Raw genomic sequence first — 13,227 nt, forward strand, 5'->3', positions numbered from 1 at the left:
AAATCTGTTGCACAAAAACTCGCAATAGTTTTGACAGATCTGCAGGAAAGTGACTACGCTGAACTCATCCCACCTTGGGAGCAATGTCCAGTCACCTGTGAATTTTCCTTTAAAGAGTTTAACAAAAGTAGTTGGCCAAGTGCCCTCATCCAGCAACATTTTTTGGCCCTTGAATACAAGTATAAATCTATGGCGTTTTTTACTGATGCTTCAAAGTTTGCAACTTCTGTATCATGTGCAGCCCATGGCCCAAACTTCTCCAACTATAAAGTCTTGCATAACCATAGCCGTATCTTTACAGCGGAAGCGTACGATATTCTAATAACTGTTGAGTACATAGTACAGCACAAGATACAAAAGTGAATAATATGCACAGATTCCTTAAGCGTTGTCACAGCCCTGTACTGTGGCAAAGCAAGCCGATACCCGGTATTAAACAAGACCCTTAAACACGTTCATATAGCGCATAAACTAAACCTTGCTCTTGTTGTATGCTGGGTGCCAGGCCACTCTGGGATCGCAGGCAATGAAATGGGTGACAAAAATGTTGGACAAGCGGCTCATCGGAATAGAGTTGATGTAAGCTGGGTACCTGGTGTAGACATGAAACATGCGGTACGAAAGCCGCTCCGTAATCATTGGAAAGCTGAATGGGACAAGGAAGCTGAAAATAAGCCGCACCTGCTTAAACCGCTGTTAACCAAATCTTCCCGCTGACGCTTGATAGACTCACCGAAGTCACCCTGGCACGACTCAGAATAGGACGCATCTATGGCACACATAAATACTTCTTGACTGCAACTGACCCACCGGCGTGCACATGCAGCGGTGAGTTCCTAACCTTCCTACATGCCCTCATTCAATGTTCTGAACTTCACCGAGAGCGAGTGGCTCATTTTAGGGAACTCTACTCACACCATATAACCCCATCCCTCGATGTTCTTATCAGATGATCCACTTTTTAACTTTAAAAGAGTGCTTAATTATCTGCACAAGTTAACTTTCTAGAAATCATCTCATTCCATCCTAACCGCCAGATTGTGCCTCACAGGTGAGGTACAATCTAATGCAAAAAAGAATGTCTGAGCTCTCGGACTACTTGCGTAAGCAAGAATTGTACAGCAAGGAACTCGGACTATCCACAATAATTTAACATGTGGGCCTGTAGCCAATGCACTTAAGGCCTTAAATTAATTTTTGAATTATTTTAGAATTGATGACCTAATAATCTATAGATGTATCTTACGCGTAGGCCTTTATATAGCCTATATTTTAAATCATAGTCTTAGACTCATAATTTTGCTAAATCAAGACACATGTCCTGGCGCTCTTTAGCCTTAGATGCCCTTGCGCCAATAAAATGCAATCATCATCATAACCATCATCATTATCGGAGTTCACTATGGTTATCTGGCACATCAAATGCACAGAAAACGAGGGATTCACTATCCCGCATAACCTCCCTCCGCACTTCTACATCAACTGTGGACTGGGAACATCTAGCTCGGGAGCAGATGGACGACCCTGAGCTGCAAGCACTGCGTGACCATCTTCGTGTGACATGTCAGCGGCTTCACTTTGCTCCTTCATTTCGGCTGCCTTCCGTCGTGCGGTGTTCGAATCCCTTCACGACATCTTCTATCCCAGCATCCGAGTCACGCAGCGTCTCGTTTCACAGCGCTACATCTGGCCAAGCACTAACACCGATGTTCGCCATGGGCACGTTCTTGTTTCGCGTGCCAAACTGCCAAAGTGACACACCTCACGAAGACTCCCACGCAGTATTCATTGCCACCTGGCTGTCGCTTTGACCACGTTCATCTTGATTTAGTGGGCCTACTTCCACCCACTCACGACTCCCGGCATATTCTAACAATGATTGAGCTCTTCACCCGCTGGCCCGAAGCCGTGCTCATTCCGTACATCACTGCGGAAAGGGGGTCGCCAAAGCCTTCGTTTCAGCATGGGCTTCCCGCTGCCCCAGCATCATGACCACTGATCGTGGCCGACAATTTGACTGTATCCTCTTCAATGCCATCAACCGCCTGTTTGGCGCTGAACACTGCCGTACCACTGCATATCATCCCTGTTCCAACGGCACGGTTGAAAGGCTCCACTGCCACCTCAAGGCTGCCCTCACTGCACTCCTGGATCGGTAGCACTGGGTCGACCACCTTCCTATGGTGCTTCTCGGCCTAAGCGCTGTCCTTCGTCGCGACCTTGGCTGTTCTCTGGACGAACTCGTCTACGGTGCGTCCCTGCGGCTTCCTGGAGATTTGTTCGTTCCTTCGCACCCTCGCCCCAGCCGCTGCAGTACCTTCAATACCTGCAGGACTGTTTTCAGCAATTGCGCCCCGTCCCGCCTCGATCTTTCGACCACAGCATTTTATGCGTTCGGACGTTGTGTCTTCGACTCATGTTTTTCTCAGATGAGACGCTGTAAAGCCATTTTTGATACCTTCCTACGATAAGCCGTACCCTGTCCTCCCCAAGACGCCGAAGTACGCCACCATCCTATTAAATGGTCGCTAAGAGGTAGTCTCATTAAACCACCTCAAACTAGCCTACCTCGAGACGTTTCTCACGGAGCGCCCTGCGGTTGTCGCCGCCGTATCCGCGGACCTGCATTTAACCAAGACAGCGCTGTCTCCACTTCGTCTACTAGTACATTTCGCCGTTCCGTCTGGGCGGCGAGCCCTGTATCGCCCACCGATATCGCTACGCGCGGACGCTAATGCTTGGCGCCCTCGGTAGGCGAGGCAAAAGGTGAGGAAAATAAAGTTGGGCGGCGCGTGCTCGCGGCGCAAGCCCGGTGCTCGCTAGTCCGTTCAAAGAGCCTGCTAAGATGGCCCTCTGGTCCTAGTGCTCCGCTGCAACCTCTCCGTTGGCGACAGGCCTTTTAAGCGTTCAGTGATGGTGGCTACTGCAACGCGAGGATAGCCTACTTCTAATAGACGCATAACCTGCGCATTAAAGTAGTAGTTCATTCTATCCACACACGACTTGGTGAGAGGGGACTCAAAGCACGACATGGCAATTCCGTTTTTTACAACTTTAGAATGCGTGGATGGAAAGTTTAGAAACGGTTTTGAAGATTTCGGGGAGTGCTTCCATTACACGTGGTTCTTCTGAAACGCCAAAGAAAAGTCCAGAAATTGTATTACGTCACCCAGGGGCAATTCTTTAATAAACCTTAACCCTCTTCCGTTTGCTTTCAATTGTTCGCTCACTGAGGAAACAGCGGATTCAATTTAGCCTCTACTACAAGAGATCAAGTAAAGACCAACGTAACGAAATACCTTAATAACACGATCACCTAAGACATTCTCTAAGCATTTGTCAATGTTGCTAAGGTATAGATCACTAAACTTTTCATTTGAGCACCGTTAATCAGCTTTGCAAACGTTCGTATTTTTAGTAGCTGTGCAGTAGCACGCTTGTCTAGACGATGTAATAGGCATTAGAGGAGGAGCGCCATTTAGGATAGGATAGATCGCTAATGGTCGGGGCCCCTAGTCCAGGGCTTCGCTGGCTCTTGCCATCTTCTCAGCTCTCTGGATCAGCTTGAGTTGGTCGTGGAGGGTAGAGCTGTAGACCAGTGCATCCCATTGATCCCTCGTGATATTCGTGTTATGGTGTTCTATGTTTTGTAGCGTGGACTGCCAGATAATCTGGTATACGGTTGGTGTGGCCCCGCATCACGAGTATTCGTCCCTGTAGGCTGGGGGGTGTATGCGGTGTAATATGCGTAGGTTCCTGTAAGTGCCTATCTGGAGCCTACGCCAAGCAGCGGCATGCTGTGTCTTTAGATTTCTATCGGGTGGTGGATATCACAAGCGACTCACTCTGTGGTATTTCACGATGGCTGAATACTCGACGTAGACAGGATTCGGGTCTTCGGCAGCCGACGTGATGACTGCTCGGTTATGCACAAATCCTCGAGCTTCTCTGTCGGCCTGCAGGTTACCCGTAATGCCAGTGTAGCCCGGTATCCACATGATGGTTTGTGTGGTGATGCCCCCAGGATGCTTCTTGAGTATTTGGGCTCGGGCTTGTGCAGCAGGTCTCCCGATTCTTCCCTGAAAGAAGTTGCGGTAGGCCTGCTGGGAATCCGAGAGGATCGTCCGTGGTTTGCTTGCGTGCTGACCTTCGCGGATGCCTAACGCGATAACCAGCTCTTCGGCTTCGGTCATCGTGCAGGGGCGGGTCGATGCAGTGGAGGTAACGTGACCTCGGCGGTCGCACACCACTACCACTGCGCTCTTGTTCTTCGTCCCGTACATGGCGGCGTCCGTAAAACGCAACACACAAAGGAAGGAGATGAGATGAGCGATCGCCCCGTACCTCTGCTCTGTGTGTTATGAATTTTAGCTCCTTTGGTAATAGCTACGCATAGCGAACCAGCCCAACAAGAGCTACTCGTAGTGATAAATCACCCGAAATGTAAGAAAGGAATCGCCTGATTGATAGAAATGGGCTGTGATGTATACGGAAGACATCCTTAAGGGACTATCGGAAACTAGTGATCATTATTAGAAAGAAAGATAGACAATTAGTGTATTCTATCCGTAGATATATATAGGAAATAAGTATGGAGGATATCAAAGAAGTTTGAGTACTAAATACCACGCAATGGGAGTTGGAACGGGAAATGATAGGTGCAACGTCGAGATGTCGGAAGAGGGCAGTGTAGATAGGACAGAAAATGGGTGTAGTTGATATGCTAGTCGACATGAAAAATAAGAAAGTGGAGTTAAGCATGTTAATCACGCTTAAGCATAAGTTAAGCAAGCATACAGCAGATAACCTGTGGTCTCATAGAACGATAGGAAGCGTGCCAAAGAAAAAAATAAGCAGCAAAGGATGGCAGACAAAAATTAGGCCGTGTGATGAGATGCGGAAATTCGCAGGCACGTGATAAAATCGTCTTTCACAAAAAAGGGGTTATTGGTGAACGTCAAAACATGCTTTCACTCTGGAGTAACCGTCTCGTTTTCGTAGATGTCGACATTATTTTCACCTAATTGTGAACAAAGTTGCTCTACATCTTCCTTCTCCCATTTTATTTCAGACTAGGATGCATGCACGACGGGAGCGGGCCAAGAAGTTGGCCTCCGGGTATGATAGGTTCAAAGGACTGTCCTTGGAGCGAGGGCTACATGATGAGCTACGAGTTCAAAGTCCCTCAAATGTACTCCTTTTCCCGTTGCTGTGCAAGAGAAATAAGGAATTTCTACAAGTAAGCACACCTCCTTCATACTTTGCGCACAACCCCAATTATTTCTGTTCATTCACTCACAACCGCGAGAACCTATTGCTAAACATGCATTACAATCTCTATCGAAATTGTGAAGGAGGGAATTCATTCTTCCCAATAACAACTGAAATAATTACAGGATGGTCACTTTTCTATCGCCATTTATTAGCAAAAAAGGATGGTGTGGTCCTTCGGAAGAATTAACCCTGCAGAAATTTCACAGTTAAGGTTTCCACAATGAAAAAGCGCCATCAATTTACAAGTGCTGACTAACCATGTTTAAGTGTGCTATTCACCACGCTGAGCGCATATATTTTTTGAATTTGTTGTGCAAGATCACGGTCCGTATTTTTAGCGTTTCTATTTCACCTTCTATTTTTTTAATCACGCGTCATCCCGAGGAATTGATTACAGCGATAATTCAGGCGCGGGAACTTATGTGAAAGCGTGGTTCCCGAGAGGGCTACGGCGCGCGCCATTTTGACACCAAAGGCCACGATCCGAAGCAATGACTAAAGGCAAGCATAAAACAAATGAAATGAATTACTAGTAAAATGCTTCCACGTAAAGTGCGAAAAACGTTATTTACATTCGTCGCACGAGAAATCTCCGCTAACATAAAATCTCCGTGATTCTGTCTGTCTAATCTGGCATTCACGCAAAGTTGTACCTCTACCTGTCCGGTTCGAAGATGCCTATTGATGAGTCCTCGCAACATGTGAAGCATCGGCGAGAGGTGACGCTAATTGTTTTTTTTTAATTTTGTTTCAGCCGTCCAAATTACTCCTGTTTGAGGCACGTAAACATCAATCTTCCTCCTGCTCATTCGAAAGACTTCCCAGGAGACAGGGTGAAAAAGGACACCTTCTGCAGGAAAGTGTATTATGAGTTCGGCTATGGAAAAGCTGACACGGTAAGAATATAGTACATGTCCTCCTTTCTTTCGTTCTTTAGCATAAAGCAAATGTAAGCGATGTAAGCGATCATGTAGCCTACCGGCTATGCGGATGCGGAGTTTCAGTGTGTCTTGCAATGATCATGAAACATCAAATAACTGCCCGCCAATAGTCTTGAGATTACGAACGTGCATCAAAAATACAGTGGCGATTTAGAGCAAATTCGAGAGAAATACGTTAGCATTATGTCGCACTTCAAAGTCCCGTATCTATAGTTTAAAACGCGTTCATGCATCCTATTGCAAAGTGTTGTTCGGGAGTTCACAAGACACACGTCCTGCCTCCTCGAGGAGCAAAGTGCAACTCACGGTGATCCGGAGCACCGTGAGATTCAGGGAGCCACAACCAGTTTCCTAAATTTCCTTACAGAAAGGTCAAAGATAGGCTACCAGTAGGCGAGTCCTCTCAATCCTTCTCCCCCTTTTTTTTACGATTTGCACTCATATACCCCGCCCTTACAGAGAAAAATTGGAAGACGCTTAAGCTTCGCCTTTAAGAATGGAACGCGATACCATTCAAAGATCCCTCACTGCTTCTCACGCTTCCCAGCAACTGCGCTTATGTAACCGCATCAAGACGGCAAGTTGGGCCAGTTGGTTAGGATTCATAGTAAGGTTCGTTACAGGGCAGCACAAGACGAGGACAAAAGAAGGTATAAAACTACGATACAGCGATGACCCTCAATTGATATTTTATTGAAATTATGTCTAACACGTATATAGATGCCAGTTGATAACCATGCCATGCATGGGAAACAAAGATACATCAATGCAACTATGAGCAACTGACGCATAATCGAAATTGACACCGGTAACGCAGTTCCTTGTTATGAAGAGCGATAGACGATTCGCTGATACATGCCTTGTCCTTAATCTTTATATGGTAAGCCTCAGCGATTTACCTTGTCAATTGCCTCGCGTGTTTAAGAATGACATTGCTTTATTTAAATAGGGGCGACAACCGTACGACTTGCAGTGAATCTACCCAGCCGCCGTGGAGTTGTTGTGCGTGTGGCTCCAGCCTTCAGTTGGACATTCACGAAGATTGTACAAAATTTTCAAGTCCGAGTGGTGGCGACAGGTTACAACTCTTAAGGACTTAGTTCGAATCGCGTGTGCAAATCCTCTAGAGAGACCCCCCCCATTCACGCCCATATGGACAGTGGTACAACATAGCTGGCTCCAGTGAATTCCTTTGGCGCATGGTTAGACCTGCGCTTCCGGGGAAGAAAAAAATACATGTTCAGGGCCATGTGCTTAACCTGAGCACGACGCCTTTTCCGGAGGAACACAAGTGGGTATTGGGTCTCGGCCCGAAGTACTGCATCGAACCTCACCTGAACCACTTTGAGAAGGTGGCCACAGCAAGGTTGGTCTCAAGGTGTGCGAAAGAGGACAAACGTTCAAGGTGTGTTTCTGAGTGTGTAGATGCCATTGCTAGGACAGGAAGAGGGAGGGGTGACAAGGACGTGCTTAGGCCCTTAGTTCATTTTCTGTGTGAGAAGAATTTACATGTGTTAGTAGCAGACAAGGAAGAGTACTTCACTGTCATGAATTCTGATGTGTACTCACGAAAGTCTGAGGACGCAATTAGGAAAAATTTCAAAGGTGTAAACGTTAAGGCTGCGAAGGTCAAGCAGCAAGCACTATCTTTTTTGGAAGGAATGAATTTGCAACGTTTAGAGGCCAGCGTATAGAAAGCAATAATTCTGGAGCTACAGGTTTTCTTTACTGTGAAATTGCACAAGAATGACATGCCGTTCCGTGCAAAGGAAAAGGTTCCGAGCAAAAAGATAGCTGGCAGTTAAGTGTGTCGCGATTTCTGCAGAGGAATCTAGGGCGCTTAACGATAGTCGATCCTTTCCGGATAGCCAATTCGGATACTGTGTGCAAGTACCTGAAAGAAAGTTCGTTGAACACCTCGTGTGCCTTCAGCATAAATGTGAGAAACTTATATTACTCCCTTCCACATGCCAGGTTATGAAATGGGCTAAAGACTGCATAGTATGTGACAATGACGAAGAAGCCTTCATAAATGGTTGCGGTATCTCATTAGAAGCCTTACTTGAACTTCTTTCCTTTTACTTGAGATCTGCCTTTGTTTCCCGAAGAGGGGGTCAGTATATACGAAAAATGGGGCGTGTGCATTTCATTGTGCGTAGCTCCTATCATGAGGGACATTTTTCTAGGTTATATTGATAGGCAACTGGAGGGCCACCTTGCTAAGCTTTCCAATAAGGTTGTCGCTATGTTGATGATTTCGTTATATATTTTACCAGTGATATTCACCCCGAGGGGGTTGATGAAATTTTCACGTTATTCAGGCAGCATGATATGGGCCTTGATTTTACTCTCGAAGTCCCTAAGGATCATCAAAGTTTCTATACCTGAGATTATTAGCTTTTTGTAAAAATCGTGTATGCTGGAAATATGATCCCAGGTCGGTTAAGCCCATTTTGAACTATAAATCCGGGGTCATTCTAATGTAGTGAAGCGGGCTATAGCGAAGACCATCCTAAATGCTGCATTAAAGAAGTCATGTTTTCATATGTCGAAGGCGGCTTTTTCTGTTTAGGTAAATCGTTTACTGCACGCTAGTTAACCCGAAATGATTATTTCATCTGTGAGTGAAAGTATGGTTCGCGGCATCAAGAGCATAGATGACCAAGGCATTAAAACTAAATTAGAAAGAAAATAGAGAAAACGCTGTAGTACCGTATGTACAAAAGTTGGCACATGGGTTTAAGAACGTTGGTTTAAGGTACAGCATTGATGTTCGTTTTTCTGCGAAACATAAGATAGCTCGCATATGCCCGTTAGTTGCTAATTTGCTGAAGGATACGCAAGTAAAGGGAAAGTGCACTGTCAAACATGTGAACAGGTACATCACTTGTGCTAAGCAGGTTGTGCATGCCATTGCATTATCTTGTGCTAGAGAGTACGTATCACAAGCGAAGCGCTGTGTGAATGTTCTACTTAGAGAGCATGAGCCCTCTCGGCAAGGGGTTGCGCCACTTTATCTCGCGGAGCACTGCAAGTCGTGCGGTTGTCACCCCTATTTAAAAAAAATAATGTCATTTTAAACACGTGAGCCAACTGACAAGGAAATTCGCTGAGGCTTACAATATAAAGATTAGGAACAAGGCATGTACCAGCGAACCGTCCATCGCCCTTCATGACAAATAACTGTGTTGCCTATGTCAATTTTGATTGTGCGTCAGATGGTCATAGTTGCCTCCTTGTCTATGTCTATCCATGTCCATCTATGTCTCGTGCAAGTCATCGTTTTCAACTGGCACCTATATATATGTTCGACATATCTTCAACAAAATATCAGTTGAGAGTCAGCGCCGTGTCGTCGTTTTATACCTTCTTTTGTCCTCGTCTTGTATTGTGCTGTAACGAACCTTGCTTATGTAACCGTAATGTTTACCGGGAAACGCTGGCAGCGAACGCTATATGCACGAAGGTTGTTTAAACGTCTTTTTTCACATTACTGCGCTTAAAGGGCTGCGGTGAATTGGTGTGGCAAGTTGTGAGGCTGAAAAGGTAAGTGAAACAGTGATAAGGGAGCCGATTATCTACATCATGGGGTCTGCTGCTTTCGCTGGTACGCTCGAGATGAGGAAGCCTGGTCTCAGTGGCTGGAGCCTCAGGATTATCCAGGAATTCGTACAGTGACCGCCAGAGCTCGTTGGCGGTCACTGCACTGCTGTGTCTCGGTAGTGCCCAGGTCTGTAGGGAGGCTGGTTGCCACGCCGTTGGGAGCGAAGCAAGGGCCTTTTGCCTGGGGCCAAAATACAGGTGGCAGTCCTAGATTAAGTGTTTGAGGTCCGCCCGGGTGTTGCAGAAGCTGCAGGTAGCCGTGCGCGAACGTTCCAGGCCACGAGGGTCTCCCTTTCTGCGATAGCGCTGCACGAGGAGAAGAGTAAGGAGGGTGCCAGTCCGTACCTGCCGGAGAAGAACCTGCTGCCTACGAGTAGCAGCCTGGAAGTGAAATGGAGGAATGTCCATAGGGTTAGAAGTAGCGAGGAGATAGCTGTGCTGGTGGCGCTTGGCTTCGGCTATTGCTTCCATGGGATCGTACCACTGACTGTATTTCCATGTATTCAGGTACGTCTTTCAGTATTTGTTCAGGCAGTTTCGACTGCACGGATAGTAGCGTGGCGCACGCTAGTCGATGGGCCCGTTCATTTCCTTGTATACCTGTGTGCCCCGGGATCCAGTGTAAGTGAAAATCATGACCTTGGTCACGCAAACGACGCACGTGGAGGCGGAGTTGTTGGACCACAGCAGCGGTTGTACGAATGTCCTACGAAATACTAAAGGCATTTTGAGAGTCCGTAAACACTCTGTAGTGGTGCTTACATCTCTTCCAAATTTGTTAGCGGTGTGTTCAGCATGCTTGGCAAAATCTAGGATGACATACAGTTCTGCAGCAGAGCTAGCTGTGAACGACATGTCTCGTAAGGTGGAGTTTGCTGCCCCGTTTGGTTGCTTACATATTTCTCCGCACCGTAGTGAGCATAGGCTCCTCCTCTAGTCCTCCGATAGAAGCATCCACATAGACTATACAGCACCTGCCAAAGTGGTCGTTGCCCTCGCGTAGTTGGTGCGTATATTTTTCATGGCGTTTGGCGTCGGTCTGTCTCCTGGCCAATTGATCTTGTCCCATGTTCCTCGGCAGTGGTTTGGGATCCGCAATTGGTACGTGTTCCCAAGAGGGAGATATGCGTGGAAGCACAGGAAACTTAGAGACTTCATGCCCAATTTTAACCAAAGTGGCCCTTCCTATTTGTGGACTTGAAGCTTGTCGCATGAGTATGCTCGTGCATTGAAATAAGATCAGCGATGTCACCCAAAGCGCAGTGCTCTTGCGTGCAGGGAGTGGCGTGTACTTTGGCAGTCCTGTCATTACTCTCCTTGCCTCGTTATTGAGGCATTCCAAGGTACGTAGCTGTGTTCGAGTGATGGGGTGAAAAGGGGCGCCATACAGGATGCGAGAATGTAGGAAAGCGTGCACGGTGTCTCAGTTCTTTTTCTTTAGCGCCCCTCTAACGCTTGCCAATTTTGCGGAGGATTTCAGTGGCCTGCTTGGTGACCTTTACTGTTTGGTTGTACGACGTTGTGGACACACACTGCTCGTCCAAAAATATCCGTGTATGCGGATGACCCGGTTCCTGAGAATGGGTGTCTGTCCGAACTATAGATGGATGCTGGCTTTTTCCTCGTCCTTCGACTTTGACCTTTTCCCCCTATGAATAACGACAAACTCGGTTTTCTCTGGTGCTACCGTAAGCCCTATCTCCCTCGTGAAGCTATCGACGGTATTTAACGCCGTCTGCAGGGCCTCCTCTTGTTATCGCAGGGAACCTCGCGTAGTGCACAGCGTCACATCATCTGAGTAAATAGCGTGTCCAATGCTTGTGATATTCTCTAGTTTAGCATGGTGGGCTGCTAAGAGGACGTTAAATACTGCTGAGGAGATTACGGCTCCCTGTGGGACTAAAACCCCGTTATGGTGGTACGAGCTGAGGCGCACCCTACTTGAACTTGAAACGTTCTGTCCCGCGGGAACGCGGAAATAAAATTGTGCGTGTTGCTTTTCATGCCCATTTCTTGTATCGCCTGCATGATAGAGGTATGGGGAAGGCTATCTAAAGCTTTCATGACGTCCATATCAATATTTCATGACGTCCATATACATATATGTGAGTTCCGCATTGGGGATGCCTTCCTTCAAGGGAACACGGGCGCTTTCTGAGGTTTTACGGAGCCCAATAAGAGATCTCAGTACAGCCCAAGCACTGCCTGAATAGATCCATTGATTTGCTCCCACACCTGCATCAAATGCTCAGAAACTACCTCTTCCGTATACTTCTAGATTTCTTCCCGCAGAGAGCATGGTGTAGTTCGTAGTGACCGGGGGCGCCCCTTCGCTGGATAAGCAGAAAGTATGAGCCTGCGGTTCCATAGATGCAGGAGGAGCCTATGCGGATCTCGTTGGTCCGGAGTAACCCGCAGCGTCTCAGTTGCTGCGTGCTTGGCACGCGTCATAGCCTGCGTTAAGGAGTCAAGATTATTAATTGGGCCGTTTTCTTCTAGCAGCATCCGATATTTGTCCCAGTGCGTGATTGCATAATCTCGCTCGTAAGACGACGGGCGGCACGAGGATCCATTTTCCTCACTGTGATGGCAATCGGAAGATGGTCACTGCAAAAAGGGTCCTATAGAAGTTTCCATTTGCAGGTTCTGGGTCTCGAGGACCATGTTAGGTCTGGCGTTGCGTCTGCTTGCCTTGTGTCCTGTCCGAGCCTCGCATGTTTTTGCGGCAAATTAAGGAGCACTAGTCCATAATGGTAAAGCTCTTCAATTATACGACGACCGCGTGACCTTCACTTATTATAGTTCCAGGCTACGTGTTGAGCATTGAAGTCTCCACAGATTAGCATTGTATCCTTGGGATAGATCTCCCGGAAATGTTGCATGTAGCTGAAGCCTACCGGAGGCGCTCTTAGTCTTCCTTCGTGCATTAGCAACATTATCATTAACATTATTAACATTATTATCAGTAACATTAGCATTATTCGAACACCAGGGCTCAGTGTGTCGAGGGCTCATTATTCGAACACCAGGGCAAGCGGGTGTGTCGGTGTCTTCGGGGAAGCCATTGACCTCATAGCATGGTAAGCGTGGCACAAAGCAGTTCACCTCCTGAGACGCCAGGACGGACGGCCTGAGACTGTTATGCGACAGGCCCCAGCGTAAAATCATGTCCGCTTTTTTCTTCTTGAGGGAGTGGCAGAGGTGGAGCACAATATCCTAAGTAGAAAGACCAGGCCCGAATCCGCACTGAGTGTGAGGCAGTAGACAATTTTCCTCCAACCACAATGTTAACTTTGCGTTCACCGCGCTCTACAAAAGTTTGCACTGAGATGGCGTGAGCGAAACTGGTCTTAAGTTCCCCGTTATTGATGCGGCGGTGGTAAGACCTCCGAAGGAGAGCGTTCGATTG

The 13,227-nt window shown here is 47.1% G+C and overlaps 1 protein-coding gene across 3 annotated transcripts in view; it reads left to right on the plus strand.

The window, feature by feature from the left end:
• LOC142584338 (A disintegrin and metalloproteinase with thrombospondin motifs like) overlaps positions 1-13,227 on the plus strand; it is a 103,141-nt gene that overhangs the window by 72,301 nt on the left and 17,613 nt on the right. For all 3 annotated transcript variants that reach the window (XM_075694490.1, XM_075694492.1, XM_075694491.1), the window contains 2 exons: positions 5,072-5,239; positions 6,029-6,170. In XM_075694490.1, the coding sequence (XP_075550605.1) occupies positions 5,072-5,239; positions 6,029-6,170 (310 nt within the window). The remainder of the gene's footprint in view (positions 1-5,071; positions 5,240-6,028; positions 6,171-13,227) is intronic.

The sequence above is a fragment of the Dermacentor variabilis genome, chromosome 6 (genome assembly GCF_050947875.1).
Source record: "Dermacentor variabilis isolate Ectoservices chromosome 6, ASM5094787v1, whole genome shotgun sequence".
In the NCBI taxonomy this organism is placed as follows: domain Eukaryota; kingdom Metazoa; phylum Arthropoda; class Arachnida; order Ixodida; family Ixodidae; genus Dermacentor; species Dermacentor variabilis.